The 27170-nt window shown below is 30.5% G+C and overlaps 1 protein-coding gene across 1 annotated transcript in view; it reads left to right on the forward strand.

Moving 5' to 3' along the window:
• Window positions 1-18666, forward strand: part of LOC134258062 (uncharacterized) — a 32416-nt gene extending 13750 nt beyond the window's left edge. The window contains exons 6-20 of the mRNA XM_062740622.1: window positions 3558-3624; window positions 4199-4296; window positions 4404-4631; window positions 4777-4833; window positions 4926-5090; window positions 5438-5573; window positions 5845-5965; window positions 8782-9437; window positions 13333-13418; window positions 13510-13758; window positions 13861-13917; window positions 14008-14160; window positions 14557-14692; window positions 15015-15135; window positions 17667-18666. Of these exons, the coding sequence (XP_062596606.1) occupies window positions 3558-3624; window positions 4199-4296; window positions 4404-4631; window positions 4777-4833; window positions 4926-5090; window positions 5438-5573; window positions 5845-5965; window positions 8782-9437; window positions 13333-13418; window positions 13510-13758; window positions 13861-13917; window positions 14008-14160; window positions 14557-14692; window positions 15015-15135; window positions 17667-18320 (2984 nt within the window). The 3' untranslated portion in view covers window positions 18321-18666. The remainder of the gene's footprint in view (window positions 1-3557; window positions 3625-4198; window positions 4297-4403; window positions 4632-4776; window positions 4834-4925; window positions 5091-5437; window positions 5574-5844; window positions 5966-8781; window positions 9438-13332; window positions 13419-13509; window positions 13759-13860; window positions 13918-14007; window positions 14161-14556; window positions 14693-15014; window positions 15136-17666) is intronic.
• Window positions 18667-27170: the final 8504 nt, after the last annotated feature.

The following is a 27170-nucleotide window of genomic DNA, read 5'->3' on the forward strand; positions in this document are numbered from 1 at the left end:
TAACTTTTCCCGTATAAATTAGGCCCCGCCCCCTTTTTCTAGCCTTAACAGTACTGCGCTAAAAAAAAAAGCATGCAAAAGCTGATAAAATTCGACTACTAGTATGTCTGTAAATATCAATTAACAAAAATTATTATATAGGTACGGAAACGTATAACCGCCTCGTGTTGTTGTTTTAGAACATGATAGTATGATATAAAAATGTTGTCAAATACAATTGATTCAATGTTTGGCGATATAACTATAACAACAATCTCTGATGAATAACGATTTCCTGAATTGTTTAAGACAATTTATACACTTTGATATATCAAAGTTGAATTTCTAAATGTCGCACATAAAATAATGTGTAATAATTAAGCCGCTAAAATTTAATATCGCAGACATTAGTGCAATATTACATATATGAAGACTTCGCGTAGACGACCAGATTAAATCAAAGAGAAAATTCAGCAAAATGCGAACGACTTGTAACATCAGATTTATTAATATAACGTATTGCATTGCATTGATGTCTGATTTAAATAAAATAATTAAAATTGTTATAGCACTAATTACAGGCCCGTAATCTTTTTTCTGATTGTGTGCTTTTCTTATGACTCGGGGCACTCTTTGAAAACTGTTGCTACGTGCCCGAATTTTCTTCTCCGAAATTGATTATTTAAAAAAAATATTATTTTTAGAAATAAAAATTTAAAATTTCAGAATAAACAAAACGAAATTTGCAGTTTTTACAGTGTTATAATCCTTATTGTATATGCTTTTTTTTAAATGTACTCAAAGAGCAACTTCATAAAATGTATATGATTGCATAAATAATAACATAAATCTGAATTTACTAAATGATTCATAACATGATTGGGGAAAAATTTTTGACAGCACTAACTAATGAGAAAAAGAAAAAGGAAAAAAATGCAAATTATTTCATTCTATTTATCAATCTACAAATAATTGTAAAATATAGAGTAAATTTTCAGTCTCTTTCTTATGATTATCAATTTTATTGGCGCATATCTAATTATAAGACCCTGACATCCTTCGATCTATTGCTAGATTCCTTGATGATCTACCTTACTTGAGGATATTTTATATGCTTATATGTACTTTTTTCCAGTTTCTTGCCTTTGACTATAATATTATTTTATTAACACATATACAATACATGTATGTATTTTCAGTATATCTCTTATATACTAGTACATTTTTATCAACTGCTCTTATTATATGTAAGATCATGTTTGTTCTATCAAATGGATCCTCCTCCTTCTTTTGTATGTAAATCTTTTTACTCCTCCAAGGGCCCACATTGGACTTATATCTTGTATCTTGTATAAATCTGACGTTGTTAGTCGTTCGAATTTCGTTGAATTTTTCTCTTTGATTAAATCGAGTCGTCTTAGCGAAGTCTTCATATATGTTATATTGCACTGATGTCTGCGATATCTAATTTTAGCGACATAATGTTTACACATTATTTTATGTGCGACATTAAGGAATTCAACTTGGATATATCAAAGCGTATAAGTCGTCTAAAACATATCAGAAAAGTAGCATTCATCAGAGATTGTTGTCATAATTTTATCGCCGAACCTTATAGTAACTGTATTTGACAACATTTTAATATCATAATATCGCGTTCTTAAACAACAACACGAGGCGGTTATACGTTTCCGAATACAGGGCTACATACAGACATTATTCTTAATTTACACTGACATTACAAACAATAAACATATTTCATTTTAAATTATTAGGTTTTTATACTTTAAAATAAAAAAAGATTCACAAGCCCCTTTCTCTTCAATTTTGGATGTTCTCACAAAAGATTATATATATAAATATTGAAAATTGAACATTAACACAGAGAATGGTTGATCAATATTTCTCTAAAACTAATTTAAAACACAGTTAGATGAGAATGTGGTTAATGTTTCATAACTTTTTGCCTGCTTTCCATGTATTAAATTGATGAAATGCTCTATTTTAATTTTCAATGGCAAAATACTGAATTTAAAAATATATCTCGATGACCTGTAGTATTAATAATAAGTAAATACTTATTGAACAGCTAACAAAACATTGAAAACTATGTATCAAGAAATTTCCTTAATTAACATTTCTGGTATTTGGAAAAACATTACATGCATAAATTCAAGGAATAACCCCGGTTCTCACAAAAATATCCCTATTCACCAAAATTGATCATGACATGATATTGATTCCCAGGAAATTAATTACTCATAAATACGGAATAAAAGGGTACTCATTGTGTTTATTATGTCAGTATTTCATTACTTGGTTGAGGATAACATCTTTGAGTTAACCTTAAGATTGTATATTTCTGTAGCTTTGGCAATTGCAAAAACTGAATTTATGTCGATTAAATTCAATTTACATCGTAAGTATTGATATTTAAAATCTTAATATAAATATCATGTAAATGTCATGTTTGAAATTAATTCGTTTTATAATTTTTATTTGTTGATTGATTGTATGTTGTTGAACGTCCCTTGAGAATTTTTCACTCATATGGAGACGCCACCACTTGCCGGTAAAGAGCTACAAATTGTGTCTTGTACCGTCACTCAGGGCCATTTAGCAGTGAGGAACATTTTTCGTGTTAGTACCTCCTGCAACATGGTGCCTCGGTTTATACGTTATGATCCGAAGAACCGGTTCTTTTTGTCGACAATTTACAAATGTTAATTCTAAAATATTATTTTAATGCACGGTGATTAACTAGGGATGTAAAAAAACCTGTTTCAATTTGATAGCCTTCTTGAAAGTTGTTTGAAATGTATCTTAAAGTGTCAGTTCTAATTCTAATTCTAATTTTTCAATATTTATATTATAAGTTTTAAATTAAAGCGAGCGCAGCGAGCGTCTCGAAGCAACGCTCGTCACTGCGAGCTCTTAAAGCAACGCCTGTGCGAAGAGAAAATTCGGACTACTGCACATTCATTCGATAGAATTTTTTGATGCAGTAATTTGGACCCAAAATGCATCGCTTGCTTTAGCTACGTTCTCGCGAGAATAACAGCATTGTTCATCAAAAACTTTACTCTCCTTGATTGAATGGATACATATTGAAAATAAATAGGCCCTAGTAAACGAAACGTTCTTCATTAACTTTCAGCACTGTTCAGGTTTTTTCTTGATTTGCAAATTACATACGACGTCATGTGACGTCAGAGTCTAGACGCACCAAATGTCAAATGCGGTTTGACGAGCCCGATCTCATTTAAAACAATAGAAGAGTTTGCGCTCGCTCTAACGGTCGCACCGTCAACATATTATTTGTCAAATTTATAAGATCAATGGACATTTACAAGCTTTTTTGTGTTAAAAGAAAAACTATTTCAGTTTCAGTCATATAAACATTCGTATGGGATTGAATATCAATGCTGATTGTAAACAATAAATTAAACTAAAATTCCTACGAATATTTATGCTTTCACAGTGTTTATTTTTGTTAAAAATATAACTAGAATCTATTCTTACAAATGTAGTTAAATATGGCAGGAAAAGTCTTTACAATCATGTTACGCTTTTCACAGATGTTCTATTGGCGACAATACATTTATTGTTCTCTATTTGTGAAGCTGACTTTCAGGGGAATTCAAGGTAAACTATACAGTATAAACAGAATATTCTTTTTTTGTCTTTGTAAATTATATATATACTTTTAACTGTCTGAAGAGCCATTAGGCAGAAAGCCCTAACAGTAAAAATAATTTTCGAGATTTGTGATTTCTGACTTTTTTTCATGGGATATATATATATATATATATATATATATATATATATATATATATATATATATATATATATATATATATATATATATATATATATATATATAAAATCCAAATTCAAATGATAAACTCAAACTTTTATATAAAGCGCTTTCGCCCCATGCGGGCTCATCAGTAGATTTGAAATTGTAAACAAGTTACATTATGACGTCATTCTCGTGACGTTATGTAGGCAACGTTAAACATAATGATTGTGACGTAATAATAATCATAGTTAAATCAGGCGCACAGATAGAGTTTTACAGTTCATCTGATCAAAGTTTAGCGCCTATTATAAATGTACAATATTATACATCTACTATGAAATTGCCATTGTTAAACCGAAATACCAGTGTTCTGATTGTACATATCATGCATGATTACTTAAATCTAATAAATTGCAGCTGTTTCACCTTCATACATACAAATAATACAAGTCCACGGGATGTGGAGGATTCCTGTTTTGAAATGTCCAGAAGCAATGTTAATATACTCTATGGAGGTGAGAAATTTTAAAATCCATTTGACAATTAGATACTGATGGAAAATGTTATAAATGAGGAGTGCTATCAATATGTCTACTTCTACTAGAGTTTTATTTTTATTTAGGTATAAATCTATACATAAAGAATCTGACCAACGACTCTTCGTGTTCTTTTATGGACCTCAAACTTGAGACAATGCAAAAATACATAATTGATGGAACCGGTCAACGAAGACTGTGTAGAACAAAGATGGTTTTCTCCATCAATACCACCATGTGCGAAAAAACAATTAGACATCTTAAATTCTCCTGTGATGAAAACCGTCAAACAAGAAAAAGCATATTTTTTCAAAGTAAGACGACGTGCATATAAGCGAATTCTACAGAGTAAATTCCTCACGTTTTTTTTTATAAATCAACTAACTACCGGTGGACATTATTAGATCGAAAGATTTCATAACTAAAGCAAATTAAATATTTTCATTTCTATACTTTTAGAGTGTGGAAGTACACGTTGTCTAGATAAAAATATGAAGAGTGAAGAAAATTCAAAAGGTAAAGCATTCCTCGCCATTTTTAAAATTTTTTTAGATGAAATATTCTTTATAATTCTTTGATAATGATATTTTTCTTGTTAAATTCCATAGATAAAGCTCAAGGGGCATTGATGATATCTGAACTTCCTTTGCCAAATCTATCTACGTTTGGACTTCCTGCTTATGACATACCAACAGCACATTGTAACATGAGGCAGTGCAAACCAGTGAATTGTTCTGCCAATCAGTTAAACAACTTTTCGGTGACCACACCTGGTACTTAAAGATACCTTTTATTGACAACTTTACTTTTTAAGGTTAATTGGTTGTAATTCTGCTTTTAATTTTTAACCCGTAGGTATTTTTTAACCATTTTGCAAGTGCAGGTAAAAATAGTATGTTTCTGATAATTAAAGGCGTTTCTATTATTTTTTTTAAAAAAAACTGAAATTATCAATAGGTTACAATTAGATCTTGAATTCAAAGTAACTGGCACTATACCTTTATTTTGTCAACTGATATGTTTCAGAGCTGATAGAATTAAATTGGTAAATCAGAATTTAAACAGTATTTTTTTAAACGTTCACTGCTCACAATTGAAATAGACTAATACATTTGAATAGAACACACGCCAATGCAAGCTAAAGACATCCAATACATGCTTTATGCAATCGGAAGTGGATGTGGTGGACTGCTGGTCGGAAGTTTAGTAACATCTATCGTGTGCATTATTCTTAATAAATACAAGAAGAATTATAGGTGTGTAAATTTTATTTTATATGAACCTTTTTCAAAAGATTAAATATTCATTGTAACATAAGTCATGACCTCTGACTTCAAAGCAGTTTTAAACAGTTTCTCTCTCTCTCTCTCTCTCTCTCTCTCTCTCTCTCTCTCTCTCTCTCTCTCTCTCTCTCTCTCTCTCTCTCTCTCTCTCTCTCTTGCGCGCGCCTCTAATAATTTCTTTCACAATTTATTAAATTAAGGACAGAATAAGTTGTACTATAATACGATTCTCTCTGATTTCTAGAAATTTTGGTGTTGTGTCTTTTTCCAAAGGCAACGTTCAACTGTTGTCTGAGACGGAACGGAAAATGTCCATTCACTCAAAGGAGGGCGAAACTGTGTATCATGATATCTCCGATGTAGCGGTTAGTCATGCTTCTTAATTAAAATTACTAATCTTATATATGAGTTTCATTATTTTTTATGAAACAGACTCTTTGTTCAGTAAGTAAAATGATAAATATTAATATGCATAGCAAGTTGAACTAAGAAGGATATGAAATATCGTTGTTAAAGCATGGGTAAAAAAAAATGAGTTTTTATCTAAAATTGCTTCTGTTCTTCACAGATAAAATGAAAACTAATTCTGAATTGATGTACCAAATTTTTAGGTTGATTTCTATTATTGGTACAACAAAGAAATCCTACAAACAAAATGCTAAATACATGTGTACATGTATTTGAAATTAAAAGATCATGATTTTATACGATTCCGTAATGGTATAAATACAACATTTAGAATGTTAATTATTTGTCTCCATAAGAGAAATTTACAAAAATTGTATAAATCTTAGTATTATGATGTCCTAGAAAATGACTAGTGAGGCGAAAAATCTTATTTAGATCCTTAAAGATTAATTTTTATCATATAGACACTAACAGAAATTATTTTTCTTTATTGTACCAACAATCTGATTGGCTCAAACTGGATTACATGATCAAGTATAAAATGTGTTACGGACTGGATGTTTCTATTTTAAAAAATTATAATTTAATTTTATTTGTACATTGGTTGGATGCAATCCCCTCATTTTTCTATTTTAAAAAATTTATAAACCTGCTGTTTCTAAAATTGGAAACGTTCTTCTGTCAAGCAACAATAGTGCTAACGTCACAATAGTCTTTATAGACTGGATGTTTCTAAAAACAGATACTGCGGCAGGTTTTCATTACTGTGACGTCATAATGCAATGACATAACAATGCCTTGTATGGAAAGGTACTGAGTATTAGAAAGAAGGATTTTAAGACATTTCTTATTAACTAATAAAAAATAATAAAACAATTGTAGCCTTTTGATTCGGCACAATCCCTTGATATATATTCGTGCTCGGTCGATATGATTTCTCTAAGGTCTATATATCGAGGGATTGACCTCATCAAAAGGCTATAATTTGTATAGTATTAATCATTATTTCTGATTTTCAAAAAATCGAATGTTATGTTTACTTGAAATATGTTTAATTTCTCAATGAATCATGAAAGGGAAGTACAAAAAGAGTACCATTGGTAAACGCTATGTATATGGCAGGTTATGCTTTAATTTCCTGAAATGAGATTTATATCGCTCAGTTTACTTAAATTTTCAGTTGATAGACATTCTTGGGAAAATTGTTTACATATTCAGATTAAGCATTAAATAGTCAAAGCATACAAATGTTTTTACATAGAGATACATTCATATTCTTGAACGAACCATTAATATTTAAAATAAAATCCCATATCAGTTAAAAAGATAAATTCACTGACGAGTGTTATATATGCGTTATCATAAAGTGGTTAATATTTTTGTTTTCCTTGCCTGTTTATTTGTTGTTTTCTGATTTTCTGATTTTAAAAAATTCTAAAGTATATTACAAGTGCATTTAATATCATTAGTACGAAAGCCCAGAAGGCTCATTCGAGATTCAAGGTTCGAAATACGAGATTCGAAATTCGAGTTTAGAAATTCAAGATCCAATCTAACCAATCAAAAGCGGTTACAACGTTTTATTACTTCCCTTTGTTACGTTTTTATTCTCAAGAAATCGTGAATATATTTATAACAAATGGATCATTTGCTAAAATGATAATGCAAAAAAAATGTTTTATGTATTAAAACAAAATACAAATAAAATTAGGATTACATTTTGAAAAATACATATTTTTGTTTATCATACTACGTCTTTCAAGTTTCAAGCCTTTTAGTGTGTTTGGAAAAATAGGCAGGCGGGGTGGGTAGGGGTGGGTTTTTTGTTAATCTTAAGACACTTGACACGTATTCATAACTTTATTTATTTATAGATCATCAACCCCGTAAACAAGGGAGACAATACAAAAATATATATATATTCCTGATATATGTATTTTATTTAAGAAGCCATAATATAAATTGAAGTATATCTTGCTGATCAAAAATCCAATGATTATTTAAATTTCCTTGTTGAATCTCGTAATTGTAATTTCGAATCTCGTATTCCGAATCTTGAATCTCGAATGAGCCTTTTGAGAGCTTTTGATTGGTTTATCTGGATCTTGAATTTCGAAACTCGAAATTTCGAATCTCGTATTTCGAACCTTGAATCTCGATTGAGCCTTTTGGGCTTTCGTACATTAGACAGGTTTTGGTAGCTTATTATGGATTGATAATTCGTGGGCTGAATTTAGACATAAGCTTACTAACAAATTCATCAATTACTCCGATCACCATTTATTTCCAAAATATATCTAGTCACTTGTATTTATTGAATATTGTTTTTTTATTTTGGTTACCTTTGTCAAGGAAAAAAATTAGTTACGTGATATTTCGGACAACGCATTTCATTTATTTTTCGGACGACTGAACAAATAGGTAAATTTTGCTGGTCAATTGATATAAGTGTTTACTTTGGGCACTTTAATTTTTGTCATTTGTGTTTAAATTTAGTTTTTTGCATCCATTTTGACACCTGTCTTAGGGTTTGGTTTGAAATTGTATCGACATACTCGATAATACCACATATAACACAAACAAATATAAGCACTCTTTTCCAGTAATCAAGGTCTAGTTCTAGCGATAATAATTCACTTACTGAATGCAAAGTGTATTCATATATTCCGTTTAGTCCGCAATTATTGTACAATGAGAAACAAAAGGAAAAAGATTCAAGTATTTTGAAGCTTTCAGTTATTTCTATCTGTTTCTTTATTTTTATTTTTCTCAGGGACCATCAAAGGTTAGAGCTATACAACACGGTGTATCTAACCTATTGACAGACGATTCCTCTGAACAACGCTACAGTGAAAGTCCAAAAAGCAGTACCAGTGCTTACGAAAATGGAAGCATATCATCACAATTGTCAACAAAGAGTGCACCTACCAAGGAGAAAGAAAGCTTGAAAAAACGTGAAACCCCCCAAATTTATCATAAATTAGCGAGGGATTATAAGGTTAATTCAGGAAATGTGGCCATAATGACTGGTAAAGAAACAAATGTTATAGATACTGACAATGACTACAAAAATGAAACGTCTTTTGAGGAAGGTGGGCAATGTTCGGCCTCGATGTATGAAAGCCCCGTCGATAAACATCATGTCTCATTTCTTCAAAAGGAAGAACATGACTCTAGTTATTTATTGGAGAGTACTGTTGAACGTTTGTCAGAGACGGGCGACGTGAAGAAAACCTTACCTGGTGTTTATCACACCTTACAGGAGGAAGGAAGTGAACATTTAGGGGATGTGACGATAGGTATGGAAAGCAATGCCGATCAAGATAAAATAAGTTCGAATGGTTCGAATTCACAGAAGGAATATTGCGTAATTACGGCAAAACCTCTAGAACAAGAAAGTTCCTCATCTGAATCATTAAGTGAAAAATAATACATATGAATAATATTCCTGGCGAAATACAGAAATTTCTATGAGAGAGAAAAATTGGACAGAATTTTGTACAAATATGGTTGTGTAAAATAAATATTAGCATTAATTCTCATTTTTGATATTATGTACAAAACAAGCCAGTTGCAAAAATTTAATGGTATATGTAATTTTATATTATCTTGATTGAAGATTATAAGAAAAATTTGCCAGAAATATCCAGTTGCTTATCCATCTGCAACCTAGGGGAAAGGTGACTAGGTGTTCATAGTATCAATTATTCCTATGTCTCACTTTTTTGTAAAATAGTAATCTATATGAACAAATCTTTGAGTGAACTTGAAAATGTTACAACATTATTATTTGATGAAAGGAACTGTTAATTGGAGTATTAAATTTAAATATGTGTTAGATCTTATAGATTTTGTTCCTTCCTTTTTACCATTTAATTCGTCGTAGTCAATTTTACATACCGTTAGGTAACAAAATAATCCACATATGTTTCATTCAACAACTTTAATAAGAATTTATGTAATTTTTAAAAAGAATTAAATAATCTATATTAACTTATTGTTTAAGAAATAAATAGATGTACTAAAAATAAAATTTTAGTTAAGCATTGCAATTTGAATGAAAAGGTTAATTTATGTTGGATTTGTATACCCTCCGTTTGAAAAGTGTCGGGGTTTATAGAGACGGGGGTGTCCCTGTGTCCATTACACTTTTGGATACACATCTTTTATCCGCAACTCCTCTTATCCAACTGAGAATCACAGGATCTCTTACATTTTGCCGGTGGGATCTACCTATTTTACTTTTTAAAAGAATGCATACATGTATTTTGAATTTCCAAAAGAAAGCATGTACACTGTCATTCTTTCTATTTTATTGAGGAGTGCCCAACTCCTCCGATTGATGAGACTTTCACAGATTTATTCTTAGTTGATGACATTATGTACCTCCTATCAGACTTTTGATCGGACACTTTTTGGGGGCACCATTTTTGAGCTCAGTGCTAACAGTACCTCTTGTTTTCATTTTAGATTGATTGGGAAGATAAACTTCTATGATTTTTTTAATGCAATAGTTAACCCTATTTTCAATAGATAGAATAAACAGAAAACACATAATATTGACATTTTCTATTTCAAGATTTAATATTCCAAAGCTTTGAATTCGAAAAAAGACATTTTTGAATTTTTAATAAATGGTTCATTTAAGCACAAGCTATACGCCAACCAAAACCGAATCCCGAGAACAAATATTGCCCGTTTTTATCTTTGGTTTACTAATTATTATTAAAAATAAAATAACGTTTTCATAATTATATTGAAAAATTGGGAGAATTCTTGAATATTATTGTACATGAAAGCTGTTTGATAGCGAAAATAGCTACACCAAATACAAATATTACAAACATAGTTATTTATTACAAATTATAAATTTTATAATTGTACCATCATACAAAATCCTTTGTATACTGACTGTCAATGGATACATGTTCCCTACTTATCCGTTAAAAATAAAAAAAAAAGATATGTAAGACCTTTTTAATAGGAAAGATACTGATTCTCCTTTGGCACCTCCCATCAGCGCTGGTGTTTTCGTAGAATCCGTGTTGTCCTGTTTTTATCTGTGTTGTTTTTACATTGTTGCTTTCATTTTTTGAATGTTTGGAAGAAATATTCTAGGTAACTTGACATTCACTTTTTCTGTTTTTATATAATCGTTACAATATACATCTCAATTGTCTACTTAATGATGCTTTTCTGTGGACACTTATTATTTACTTCCGCGATTCGCTTTCAGTAAATTTACGGGGAAAAATAACAGAAAAACATTTAAAAATTAATATACGTGTTTTTTATGCGCCCAGATTGATAGATCCAGGACGTATATTGTTTTTGTCATGTCTGTCTGTCTGTCTGCCTGTCTGTCTGGTTGTTTATTTGTTTGTTTGTTTGAAAAGAGCAAGAGCCACATTGGGCCTTATTTGGCCCTGAGAATTTCTGAAAAATCAAAACCGCTCAGTTTAGGTTGCAAATGCAGTATTTATCACTTGGAATGCTGGGGACCACGTATGTATTAAACATGACGTAAATTCCCACCTAGTCAATGCATTATGACGTTTTAAACTGCGTCATTTTCCTCATATCCTGCAAATTCATTTGAAAATGATTTAAAGTTCAAGCATTTTTTCAATATTTCATATAGAGCACAACCTCTGATCCAAAATATGCAAATACATAATGAAGGCTCTGTTTCTGAAGATCCAAAAACACGTTTTATTTTTGGGATCGTGGGCTGTGCTCATATTTTATTTCTTTGCTGAAGGTAGTCAAATATGCATGTTTTCTGCATATTTCAAGAACATTGCAATTTCTCAAACCTGTTTTGTAATATCTTTATTTTCAACACGAAATTTTATTATAGAAAATGAAAGCACCACGTGTATACTTTATTTTGATATATGAAATTGGAAGGAGGGTAATAGTTAATTAATTGATATAAGTACAGGGTCATTTTAAGCATAAGATGGCTCTTGCTTTTTAACCTTCGCCATAACTTTTGAACCATGAAAGATAAAGACCTCATATTTTGTATGCGTGGGGATCCGGGTTAAAATAGGTCCTCAGTACCCCCTTGCTTGTCGTAAAAGGCGACTAAATGGGGCGGTCCTTCGGATAAGACAGTGTAAACTGGGGCTTCGTGTCACAGCAAGTGTGGCACGAAAAAGCTCCGTCCCTGCTCAAAAGCCGTAAGTGCCGAGCATAGGCCCAAATATGCAGCTCTTCACCGGCAATGGTTACGTCTCCATATCAGTGAAATATTCTGGAGAGGGACGTAAAATAGAATACAATCAATCAATCTACTAATTAAGCTCATTCAAATAATACCAAGGCCAATGACCTTGTGACCTTGACTGTGACATTTATCTTAAAAATATCTTTTTATCTGCAAACTTTAACCTTCGCCATAACTTTTTAACTTTGAAAGATAGGGACTTTATAGTTGGTATGCATACACAACTAATTAAGCTCTTTCAAATGACACCAAATTATGACCTTGTGACTTTGACTGTGACATTTATGCTAAAAAAAGCTTTTTAAAAAAATTGTTGCCACCGGGCGCATAGTGTTTCACAAACACATCTTAACTTGTTTCAATTGCGAATTTGCTAGCAACAATAATTTTGTTTTTGTTATTATCATATTTTAAACTTTTATATAAACTTTTACCTAGGCTTCAGGCTTTCAAATTACACATATTTGTATGAAAGCTATGGCATTATGCGTCTAAATGCTTCCTTATACTATATTCAAAAACGGATTTTAATGATTAAGAGTATGGCGAATGAGTAATGATCTTCCGATTAATCCAACAAAAACACTTGAATTGAAAATATTGAGAAACTTTTGAGAAGTTATTTTTTCAGGAAGTGAAAATTTATTAATTGAAGGGATACAGGGAATAACCTAATTTCATAAAATTGATGTTCTCATTTATTCAGTCGGGTCTTTACATGAAGTTATTTCTACCAGGAAATTGATTCACCACAAAATTAGATAAAAAGGTAACATTTCGTCAACTGTGTCAGTAGTATGCATTGAATTTCTGGGACACTGACGGAATATTACCGTGAATATTTTCTGCAGATATGTTCTTCGCGATGATATTTGTATTTTTCACTGTTTGTGAAGCTGATTCACAAAATGGAACAAGGTTAACTTTGTTTAAATTATTATTTTTTTTGATAATCCAAAAATCGGTTGTTTGATAATTTGATATTTATAGTAAGTAATGAATATGTCATTAAGATTGTTACGAAATGCCTTTTCTTCTACATTCTGGAAAAATAGTAAAATGCAAATGATTTTATGATTTTTTGAATTGTAGCTGTTTTTCCTTCATTCATACTGATGAAAAAAGTCCAGACAACCTGGAGGAGACCTGTTTTGAAATGACCAACGACAGAGTTAATGGTTTTTATCAAGGCAAGAAGTCTTAACATTGAAGTAAAGTTGTGAAAATGCTTTCAAGCGACAACCAAGAGTATTCCTTCATTTATCTTAGTCTTTTCACCAGGTATATCTTTTTATGTCATGGACCTTGATGATAAGAAGCCAGCATCGTGTTCTTTTGAAGACATCAAACTTGAAACCATACAGAAATACATTACATTAGAAGGCACCAGCCAACGACGATTGTGTAGGACAAAAATGATTTTCTCCATCAATACGACCATATGTGAAGACAAACTGACATATCTGAAATTCTACTGCGTGGGAAATGTCACAAGAACAAAAAACCTATTTTTTCAAAGTAAGAAATAAGTTAAATCCAAAAGAAAACTTTGAATAATCCTTTAAGAATAGACCCAGACATATTTCAAAGTGAATGAAATATTATATCTCGTATTTTCAGATTGTTTTTCTGTTCACTGCCCTGGGAAAATGTCGGAAAATAAGGAAAAGCAAACAGGTAACATTTTTTAATTAAAAAGGTTTTGGATAATTCTTATCTAATCTCTATATTTAAAAAAGTTTGAATTTTAAAATTGTTTTTGTAAAGATACGGAGGCGCTGGTACTGTCTGAATTCCCAGCAGTTTCTAAGTCTGGACTCTTTGCTTATGACATACCAACAACACAATGTGACATGAAGCAGTGTAAATTAGAGAATTGTTCCACTGACGAAATAAGAAAATTAAAGGAAAGAATTCTAAGTAAGTAAGCTTGATTCGGTTTTGAAAGCCCTGTCAGATGTTATTTTGCAAGTCTATTTCCTGCATACTTTCCGTATGTACTTAAATTTTATGATTATTTTGTTATGAATGATCAAATAATTTTTGTCACGTTTTATAAAAAACTTTATATGAATTTCTCCATGAAAACCAGATCCCGCCTTTCATGTTTTCAAAAACCCGGGTATGCCCTGCTTGATAATTGTTTCTTTTTTTATTTCATTGCAACACTAAAACATCATTGCATACCAATTTATATCAAAAAGTTAGCAATATATTTCATAATTTGTAACTACATTGTAATTATATTGAGACGAAGATTAAAACGTTTGCATTAGACGCTATTCCTTCAGTAGAATTGTACGCAATATTATACAGTAAGAAAGACGAACAAAACAGAAGACAAGGGATGTTTGTTTTTTACAATTGGAAGTGGAAGTGGCGGACTTCTAGTGGGGATTCTATTAACGTCCGTCACGTGTCTTCTTTTAAACAAGTGTAAAACAAGTAGCAGGTTGGTATATTATATTTGATTAAAATGTTAATAGTTATTATATCTATGAGCTTCACTAAATCAAATATTCCAGAAGACGGAGATCTAGTTGTTCATCTCTCTCTCTCTCTCTCTCTCTCTCTCTCTCTCTCTCTCTCTCTCTCTCTCTCTCTCTCTCTCTCTCTCTCTCTCTCTCTCGTTCGTTCGTTCGTTCGTTTGATCGATCGATCGATCGATCGATCCAATTAAGTCAATGTACTTTTCATTACTAATGCAACAACAATCAATTCATTAAAGTTAAATGAGCTTAAATTATGTGTTTGACGATGTTCCTGTTTTGTAGAAATATTGGAGAAGTAACATTTTCCAAACAGAAGGTTCATCTTTTATCTGGGACAGAAAGAAAAATGTCCATTCATTCTAAAGAGGAGGAAACTGTGTACCACGATATAAGCGATATTCCGGTTTGTTTCTTAGTATTAAGTTATATTTTACTTTTTTTCCCAAATAAACTTTTAAGGTACTCCAATCCTCACGTTCTGAAAATCAGGCAATGTCTAATTGAAAATGCTCATTTAATTTTTTTTCTGAATTCTTAAAGTAGTGTGTTTGTACCCATAATAATTCTTCAAACCTTATCTGTAAATTTAATAATATTATTTAGGGAAAATTGGTAAATATCTTTTACATTTTCAGGAGATGCGAATAAGAACACCTACTAAGCCTTTTTCAATTTAAATTAATCAACAAGCACATTTTAGGAATAAAAATCGTAAATTTCTTCTATTTTCTTCAATTATTTTACATTTTTTAGTGTAAAAAGATTTTCCTTTCATTACAAAACACCATTAATCATTCTTATTTCATATCGTGTAAATAAACATTACAGGTATCTAAGATTAGATTAAAATGAACTTCAATTTCTTTAAATATGTAATTTTAAAATACTTTTATGGGGTAACAATTTCGACTTTTTATTAGACTTTTCTGAGAACTTCAAAGAACCTTGAAGCACATTGAAAAATAAATTGCTGAATGAAAAAATTAAATTTTATAGCATCAATCTTTGAAGAGATATCCTTCCTGGTTGAAGATCGGAGTACCTTCAACGCTTTATTTTAATATTTTAAAATTTTCTACCTGTGATTAGTTTGTTTTTATAAGATATTTTAAAGGAGAGATATCATAACTATGTTTTTTTTTATTTGCTAAAAAAGTTGAAAAATGTAAAAACATAATCTCCAGAAAAACTCAATTCAAAATTAATTAAAATTAGAAAATTAAATCTAAGATTTGCAGACCACCATCATATAATAAAGTTACTTTTGAAACAACGTTATTAAGGTAGGACCAAATAGATAGGTCAAATTTTTCCTCAAATTCAATTTTTCTGAAACTTTGATATTTTGTTCTTGGATACAGAATCTCTCTTTATATATGATATGAAAGAAATTCAACCGCACATTTTTTGCCCACATAGTCTGAAATATGGCCTTTCAGACCCCTGTAAGAGGTTTGTGAAATCAGACATTCGACTTGAGAATGAGCCTTATTTTAGAATTTTCTATTGATCTATTGCAAATTTGTGTAATACTTTTAATAAAGATAACCTTTTAGTTACTTTAAATCAGTAAGTCACATTGATGCTGGAAAATGTGGGTAAAATATTAAGTAAAAAAACATACATTGTGTCAGAAACTGAAAATTCACATGTAAATATCCGACAGTTTAAGTTTTCAAAAGAGAAAATGTATAATTCAATTTTTACAAAAAATTATCAGAATGATTCAAATGGGTCCTAGAATAAAATGTGTAAAAATAAAGAAAATTGTACCGGTGGTTTCAGATATTTTGGTGATTTAAAAAAATTAAATGGCAAAAAACTAAAAGATTCAGTAGATGACGTCACAATATTTGACCTTTGACCTCTTGATATGACCTTGACCTGTGTAGTACATAAAGAATAGAGACTCCTTATATATGTGTCCAAATATCAGCCCTCTACTATTTATGGAACAAAAGTTGAACTGCATTTTATAACAGACTGTAACTTGCTTGTTTATTGCACTTAGATAGTGTAAACACATTCCAAAATGTAAGCTCCCAAATCACCAATATATAGGATTCTCTGATTTTTTCACAAAATATAACGCAAATTTGCCAAAACTTATTATTTTTCTTTCAGATATCATTCGTTGTTGTCAGTATAGTAATATTACTCTTTTTTTTCCTCCAGTACTTTTTTAAGAAATGGGCTGAAATAGAATCCACGGGTGTTTTGTCCTACCTTAAATTCCCCAAAAACCGTTTTGAAAAACAATTCAACGAAATTTGATCCCACGAAAATTTGTGTTTTTAACACGATCTTTATATTCGTTCTCGCTGCACCATATATAGCTATTTTATTGCTAGATCTGACTTAAATCATTAATAAAAACTATAAAACCTAATACCATTGAACTTGTTATTTTTTTTTAAATCAATTTAATATTCCCGAGTTGAAAATCAAAATCGTATTTGTTAACTTTTCTTGAAAGATGTCAAAATCAGGATACGAAAAATGTATTTATTCAATAATTTTAAAATGCAACATTGAGATTTTCTCAAGTTTAAAATTAAAAAACGCTTTATTAACAATATTAACAATTTGTAAATAATATGTATACTAAGAAATTGTAGATTGTAAATAGTCAAATGTTAATCCAAGTTCACATCAAAAAGTGCGCCTTGCAACAAGTAATTGGATTCCAATTTTAAGTCTAAGAGTTAAAATCCAATATTATGAAAAATTATTGCACTTATTAACTTTATGCACTTTGATTTCTTAACGTGATAGAAACTGTACACAATTTATCTGTTAATCTGCTTGTTTAAATATTTTTAAGCGAAGTTTTAAATTTAAAATACATGCATTATTGAATAACTGTTGTTAGTTTTTGGACATCAAGAAATAACAAATAAAGTATCAAAATTTAATCCCTATGATATTTTACAGGGCCCCTCACAGTTAAGAGATATACAACAGGGCGTTTCTAACCTTCTTACAGACGACTCCCCAGAACAACGCTACAGTGAAAGTCCAAAAAGCAGTACTAGTGCTTACGAAAACGGAAGCATATCATCACAATTGTCAACAAAGAGTGCACCTACGAAGGCGAAAGAAAGCTTGCAAAAAAGTGAAAAACCGCAAGTATATCACACATTGGCCAGGGATTATAAGATTAATTCAGGAAATGTGGTCATTTCGACTGGAAAACAAACAAATGTTATAGATACTAACAATGACAACAAGAAGGAAGCAAAGTCTTTTGCGGAAGGTGAGCAACGTTCGGTGTATGAAAGTCCAGTTGATAAACATCGTGTCCCATTTCTTCAAAAGGAAGAACAAGATTCAAGTGATTTGTTGGACAGTACTGTTGAACGCTCGATAGAAACGGACGATGTGACGAAGAGCTTACCTGGTGTTTATCACACTTTACAGGAGGAAGGAAGTGAACATTTAGAGGAAGTGACGATAGGTATGGAAAGCAAGGTCGATCAGGATAAAAGAAGTTCAAATGGTTCAAATTCACAGAGGGAATATTACGTGATTATGGCAAAACCTCTAGAACAAGAAAGCTCCTCATTTGAATCATTAAGTGAAAAATAATGCATATAAATAATATTCCTAATTTTATAACAGAAAATTCTTTGAGAAAAAAAAGTTGGACAAATTTTTGTGTTTAATAAAATTAATATGGTTGAGTAAAACAAACATTAGCAATATCTAATTCTCATTTTTGATATTATGTACAAAACAATCTAGATGCCAAAATTTAATTGTTTTTTTTTAAATATTATCTTGACTGAAGATTATAAGAATAATTTACCAGAAATATCCAGTGGCTTATCCAACTGCATCCTGGGGGAAAGGTAACTAGTTGTTAATAGAAACAGTTATTCCGGTGTCTCACTTTTTTGTAATTATAACAGTTATCTATATGAACAATATTTAAGTGAACTTGTACCAATTAAAACATTTATCATTTGTTGAAAGGAACTGTTAATTGGAGTATTGAAATTATGTGTTAGGTCTTACAGAATCTGTTACTTCCTTTTTACATTATAAGTCGTCGTATTCAATTTTACATACCATTAGGTAACAATATAATCTTTATATATTTTATTTCAGAACTTTAATCAGAATTTATGTCACCTTAAAATAAATTAAAAGATAACCAAAATTGTAAAATATATGAGGAGATGTAATTAACATCAAATTTTAGTTATGCGTTGTAGTTTGAAAGAAAAGGTTAATTTATGTTGGGTTTCTATATCTTTCGCTTGAAACGGGGGTGGGACGGTTAATAGTGATTGGGGTGTCCGTCTTTCCATTACATTCTTGGGTACACAATTTTCATCCGCAACTCCTTTTATACTACTGTATAAAATGAAATGAGAATCACAGAATCTCTTTCATTTTGCCAGTGTACACTTCCTATTTTACTTTTATATAGGACACATACATGTATATTGAATTTCCAAAAGCAAGCATGAAAACTGCCATTCATTCTATGATATTTAAGAAAGAGGTATCCATGTCTTATCAGCAACTCCTCCTGTTAATGAGACTTTCACAGAATTATTCTTACATGATGACATTGTTAACCTCCTATTTGACATTTTGATTGGACATTTTTTTCGGGTCTTCCATAGCAAAATATGGCCTTTGTCATTATAAACATATATGTTTATAGTCGAAACATAGTGGAAGCGGGGGTATCATTTTTATTAGCTCAATGCAAACAGAACCCCTAGTTTTCTTTGTTAGATTTATAGAGAGATTAAAATCTATGATTTATTTTTCAATTACATACATCTTACAATAGTTAACTCCATCTGCAATAAATAGAAAACACATAATATTGACATTTTCTATTTCAAGATCTAATATTTCAAAGCTTTCAAAAAAGAGACATATTGGAGCTTTTAATAAATGGTGGAAAAACCACATGCTATATGCTAACCAAAACCGAATCCCAAGATCAAATATAGCCTTTTTTCTGCTTCCCTATGGTTTACTATTTATCCTCTAAAATAAACTAACGTTTTCATAATTACATTAAAAATTGGGAGAATTCCTGAATAATTATTTTCCAGAAAGAACTGTTAAATAGTAAAAATAGCTACGCCAAAACTTTTTTTTAAAACCAATTAAAAGTAAACTGAAATCAAATTTCTTCTTCTAACTGAAAGTCATTGGATACTTCGCACTATATACACGTATATATCGGTAGTTCAGAATAAATATTTTAATAACAAACTATCATGAAGACAAAAACTTTGCATTATCGACGACATGCAATGGTATTATAAAACAGAAAAAAGACAAGTACTTCTTTTTTCTCAGATTTCAAAACAATTATTTAATGGCCGTGGTATATATCTTTAATGCTTGTCATATGGATATGATTTTCTAAAAATTACATGCTATCAAATTATTCTAATTATTTTAATAGTTTATCCTTTACATTCTGGTGCATCATACACATTTTAAATGCATCTATGTACCTAGTATTGAACGATAGAATAGCAATTTGATGCACTTATAAGATGAACTTAAAAGCAAAAGGAGGATGCAATGTAAGTGCTTTGCTAAATTTAGCATCGTTAAATGTTGTATCGGAAAACGCCCATCATTTCCTTTTTGACTCCAAATTTCAGACTCAGTGTCGATGTCAGAGATATTTAGTTTCCTTGTCTCCTATTTATATATTTTCCTATGTATACGATGACCTTGAAATATAACCTTTGTTAAATGATACGTGCTGTATTCTAACACACTTATTGACTGGGGAAATGAAACCGGTAATTAAAGTGACACTTAAAATAACTTCCAACCATAGAGAATTTTATATAACTTTCAAAGGACGAAAAAACCATTTTTTCCCATAAAATTTTAGTTATACACAATCCATGAAAAAAAAATTCATTTTTAATACATGTACTTCTGTTAATTATTTTTTTATTTACAAAATACTTTATATTAAAACTTTCGAGAGAATTGAGTGTAGAGAAATTTTTTTTTATTTTAAAGAAGTGCAAAACATCTACTTTCATGTCCATTTGGTAATACTAAGTGAACAAAACACAAGGGCCATTTTTTAGCCTCTACCCTACAACAAGAGATCCTTCAATTCAAAATTAGAAAATATATATGTATAGATTGGTGTTCATCATAATAATTTGCATCCATTTTTTTTTTGTTTAAATGGTCATGGGGAAAAGGTTTTAATAGATCCTGGCTAAATCCCAAGTCTCAAGAAAAGGCGGAAGCCATTTCACAATACAAATATCTAGACTCCATAGATCAGTAGTTATCATTATTATTAAAATCAATTTTCCTGCCCTGGAGAAGAATAAAAAAATAATTCAAGTCTTAAGTTCAATACATGACGTAGGATCAAAGCCTAAAATAAACAATAGTAGGTCACTAACATGACCTTTTAATCTAATTCAAGAGGCTAAGTTCCGTTCCTAATTTAAAGAAAAAGGTAAAGTGTTTATCTTAAAATCTTTTTCAAAGATGTTTGACTATATACTCAACATCAAAATGCTCTTAGAGGATGTTTTTGATTGAAATTCAAATTCTGTAACGTATTCAAAAGAAATTTGGATAATTAAACTGCGTTTTAGTTTCAACAAATAAAACAAATTTTCAAATCACTTACAAAACTATAAAATACCAAATGAAAAAACTATTTTTAATTCAGAATTACAGCAGTTTCTACCGAACAAAAACTTTGTTAAATCATAGAAAACTGTTTATTTTTTAAATGTTTAAAGCGAATCATTAATCTGCACAAATTCTTTCCATTAAACTTGCTAAACTATTATGTTATTTCCCAAATATATGACATTGTTAGTTTAAAACTAAACTAGAGGTACTGTGAGCAATGAGCTCACTAAGTGATACCTCCTCCACCCATAGAATATAATGGATGTGTCCATATTTTGCTGTGGAAATCCCGATATATGTCGCGGATCAAAAAGTAAAATAGGTGGTTACATTGGCATTATGTAATAAAGATTACCTGAAAGTTGCATCAAGTTTCATGGAGTTGCGCATAAGAGATAGTTACTCCAATCGTAACAGACATACGGACGTACAGACAGACAGATGGATGGGCAGCTATACAGAAAGACGAAATTTGCCAAAATTTACTATTTTATTTTGTTGTTATCCCTCTATTCTTTCTCTACAGATATAAACAACTAAGGAAAAATAAGACAGGTTTTTCGTTGTATTATAATAGCTCTCTTTCTATGTACATAAATTTATATATCTGTTTTACAGAAAAAAATCAAATTGTGGTGTCCATATCTTTAAAAACTCTTCCTGGTTAGTGAAAAAAATATATAATGTGTCATTTTCAATATTAAACAATTATTATATAACTTATCAAACTTAAAGGAAACGGCACATTCACTGAAAGGAAGCACTGAAAGGAAGCAGAAATTTATGAATCATATTTAAATTAAAGATAACCTTTAGATGTTCATTTTTTCATCTTTTTTTTTTCAAAGAGGACATCATTAAAAGAATTCAATTATTTGAATATTTTCTGAATTACTCACTTCGTTTTATTTTTTTTATTAAGTTTTTCTGTTACATTATTTAAAATATTACAATTTGTAAAGTAAATGTACCTTAAGGTAAAGATCCATACCATGCTATAGAAATAACGGAACTACAGATTTTGTTGAAACTTTTCAGAATCTTAACTGAGTATTTGTCCTTTCCAAATCAGTGTAAATTTTGGGGTCAACCGGGCCTCCTTTCTGAAGGATTGTTACTAAAAATAGACATTGTCTCGTGAAATTACGGAAATGCAGTAATTAAGATATTTATGCTAGATTTCTAAATGTAAAAGCAAAAGAATTTTTTTAACATATGAGTTATAGAGAAAATATGTTTGTTTAACGGTTTAATTATTTTTTTAATCTGCTGATCCACCTAATATTACTTTCTAGGGCAAATTAAACATATTTAGCTCAAAATTATAAAGTTCATTGCTAGTAAAAATAAATTGCTGCTTGATATTCTAATTACAGATTTCTTTTTAAAATTAACACGTTATTTTCCAATAGTTTCTCCCTTATATGGCATAAAAATTAAGTGGGGCAGCGGGCATCAAACAAGAAAATTTCACATTTTTATACCAAATTTGCTGAAAAATGATTATTTGAAAAATCTTTTTAACATCTATACTTTTATGATTTGGGTGCAAAAATCGCTTTAAATATTTAAAACTATCGTTAATAGAACATTAATAAGTATGGTTTAAATAATAAGTTGAATATTTAATGCAGAGACGGCCAAGAATTCGTTTTCGCGATTCACAAGCATTATAGTAATCGGGTTCAATCTTCGGAATATTCTATATACCGTTAATGCGCATGTGTTACGTTATGACGGAAGTGAAAGAAGAAAACACTTTCAGTTTCAACATTGGTCGTTTGGATGCGATTTATTTGATTAAAAAATGAGAGAAGTGGCACATTTTACTACTTTTTGTGTCTTTGTAATACATTTTTGCTATTCATAGATACAAATAAGTGGTTTGTTTGCCACATCTTTTTAACGTCTGGTTTCTGATCACAGGAAAAGCTCGGGTCTGTCTAAGTAAGGTGCAGCGTTGTTTATCATGTTTTTATCCATGCACAAATAGATAAAATCTATGTAAGCGGAGATGGATATGTTCAGTGTTTCCACTTTGTAATGTCTGATCGAGGTTTTCCATACATAACTCAAATTCGTTTAATAAATTCTAAACACCAAGCTCCATAGTTGATGGCTAGAATTGCATTGAGAGCATCATAACTAAAACTATAACATTTAATTAGTATAAAATATGAACACATTCTACGGTGACATGTTTGAGTATATATAATCTTATATGCCCATCTGTCTAAACTCACTCAACATGCTCAGACAAACCCTTACTTTCATATATTGTGAGATGTGAGACACAAGCTTCTTAATGCATGTATGAATATTATGGTGCTATTATGGAAAATGTGAATCAAGACTAAAAAATTATTGAAAAAGAGAAAGAAATGTACCATTTATTCTATAGATAAGTATGTTGTTACTGTTTATGTTTCTTTAAAATCAATAAGGTTATAAAATGAATTATCTGAAAGAGTTCATAATTAAAAGGGTTAAGCAAGTCAAATAAAAAAATTATTTGTTTATGTACTCTGACCGACCTGTCAAAATCACCCTTACACAATAATTTTTTTTCTCGTTTTCCACAGTATAATTTCTATAGGATGCTTCTTGATTGAAATTTTCATGGTGGATCTAGGGGTGAGTGTGTGTGTTCCCCTGGACATGGCAGAGTTATTAAATGTACATACTAAACCAAGCAATACAATTCTCTGTCATCCTTGGACTTTCATTAAGACGTGGTATTTGGAGCACTAGTGTCTTTCAAATGGCGAATAGATTTTAACTGGTTAAAAAATTAATAACATCAGGGACTTTAAATCATTGTTGACAATGACGAGACAACTTAATCCCTTACGTCTTTCTCATATATGTAATCCTGTTATTTGAAATTGGCTACACTCCTTGACATTTGCCTGAATTTCAATCCCAGCCACTTATATTTCAAAAATGAATGAAAGCTGTGTAAATTTTAGAGGCTAATTATATAACATCAAGAATACCACACCTTACTGAAAGTCCAAAGATAACAGTGAATTGTATTAAAAGTGACCTTAGACCTCTCCTTGGAAAAAATTATCTATGTAAAATTGGTATGAAAAGTCATCGGTATGATGCTTTAAAAGTCAACGACTCCTGAGTAAATAGAATTTTCTATGTTGAAGTGATATTTTGATATGGATCCAGTGAGCATTTGTTCTCTTAGATAATACCTGTGCATCTGTCCGTGTGTCTTTCTGTCTGTCTGTAACACTTTCGAGAAGCCTTTGTGCTTTTGCATTGAAATTTTACACAGCAACTGTCTGTGGCCCAAGGGAGACCCTTATTAATTTTGTGGTCAAAGGGTCAAGGTAATTATATACGATAAATTCTGTATATTTAAAAATTGATTTGTTTTTGAGGAACAAAACACTGTCATAACTTTAATGAGACATTATTAATAATTTTTCATTCAAATAAAAAGTCACAATCTTGACATAAATCCATAAAATCTAAATTGAAACTGGTTATCTTTGTTTTTAATGATTAATGCATGATTAAACCATGCACGAACAACTTAATTATATAATTATAACATTGTAAGCACTCGACTTACCAATTTAAACACAGCTGTATTTGTCTGATAATTTTATCCTTTTCCTTATTCCTTTTTATATCACCCACTATGATCTCACAGGCATTCCTATTTATCATCTTATACATGTACATGTATTCCCTTCTTTGTTACTGTCATTGTGGAATGAGATGGGTTTAAGTCCTACAACCATTATTACAGTTATATATAAAATTATTATCTAGAATAGTAAATAGTACACCATGGTACACTAGGGATCCACATCATCTTATTAGCTGCTGATATCTATCGGTATACTATTCACGGGTGCTTGAAGACAGAAATACCCTCTTCCCCGCTCCCCATCCGATAAAGACCTCTGGGTCTGTTCAGCGTTTTTTTTCTCATTTATTATCTTATACATATTGTACATACCATAGATGACACATTTGTAATTTTATCATCAATTTTGAAATTGGCTTTAGCAAAATTACTAAAACAAGAGGCCCAAAAGGTTCGAAAATGACTTTCGACAAGAGAACCATTTATTTGTTACTCTGTATTTTTTCAACTAACAGAGAATCAAACCCAGGACACCTGTCTAATGACAGGTGCACCAATACATAACCCACAGCACTACAAATGGTAATTAAAGGTTATTGTGCACTTGCTTTAAAACAGAAATTTTAAAATTTTCAGCAGATGTTTGTAACAAGGAATTTTTTTTAAATGCATCAATGTCCTTTCCTACTTGAATGAAATATTCTGTTTTTTATCAAGAATTATTCAATGTTTCAGTCCAAGGATATACACAATAACAGAACATTTATATTTGTCAATGTGCAGTAGTTTTATTTATGATATGCCTATATATACATTGTAAAAAGTTTTCCATAATTTTTTTCAAATCCTGAGTCATTCCCCATAGGACGATTTTCGAGGACGATATTTCAACTCAAACAAACGACATTTAAAAATCGTAACATTGAAGCAAAGTAGTTAGGTACCTGAATACTTGAGCCGTGGTTCGAAATTTTGGTTATGTATAGGTCTATATACAAACAATACATATAAGCAAACGATAATGACTTTCGACAAGAGAACCATTTATTTGTTACTCTGTATTTCTTCAACTTACAGAGACAAAAAACGACCCGATTGTCGAAGTCTTTTAGTTATCTTGTATTCGAGACAATCTCCCATCCATGCCATCTTTGTTGTACTTTCGGTTTGACGAATCATCTAAATTTAAACTCTCCTTCGATCATGCATCCAGAAATAACTGAACATCGTATTTTTTATGCCTTTTATTTGGAAATTAATGTACCTTTCTTTTCACAGTAAGTGAAATCGACGTCAGGCATTTTTGATGGAATAAACGTCGGGCGCGTTTGACGTAATAACGTCACTGACGAGAATAACGTCATATAGCGTTATTTCACGTGGTATGGACAATTACCTTAAATGCTCATAAACAACAACTAGAAAAAAATTATTTCAATTATGAAAAGAGGAAGATAACAAAAAGGGATCAATATAAAAAAAAACTACAAATTAACAATACAAATCTGTGAGGAGGATAAAAAAAAAGTACTCTTAGAAATTTCAGAGGTTGGATCAAGTGTCTAGAATAAGTAAGCATTAAGACAGAACAGTTTTCCTTAGTTATTTAATTTCAGGTAGTGGGACGGGACGACACTAACTATGTATTATACTTTAAACATCTATAAATTAATATCAGACATCTATCAAATAATAAAAATTCTTAAGTGTTATTTTATTTCTTAGCTGCGTTTTCATAAACTATTTACAATCATAGCCTTACCATATGAAAGATGGTGTAAAACAAAGGAAAAAGAAACAATACAAGTAGCAATATTTGCCTGCAATAAAAACAAATTCTGTAAACAGGACAGATGAAACGTTTCTCAATAATATATATTTTTTCTAAGATTTAGTCATTGAAGTATTGCTACTTTTAGGTAAACTATTAAAAATTGAGGTATCTTACCAGTCATTTGTACTAGATGTTAGTGTTTCTTATACACAAGTAAAATTGCAACGTACATGTGTATGTTCAACAAATGTTTTGAGAACCATATGTTTAACATACTTTAAACATATGAATTTTCTATAGCATGATTAATGACAACATCTGTTAATTTAAAAATAGATGAATTTATTGAAGAAAGACAGCAGTGATTGTGATACTGGGGAATGGCGACAACTTACAT

This window comes from Saccostrea cucullata, unplaced genomic scaffold, assembly GCF_032062105.1.
Source record: "Saccostrea cucullata isolate Sc308-1 unplaced genomic scaffold, CSIRO_AGI_Scuc_v1 ctg857, whole genome shotgun sequence".
Lineage (NCBI taxonomy): Eukaryota > Metazoa > Mollusca > Bivalvia > Ostreida > Ostreidae > Saccostrea > Saccostrea cuccullata.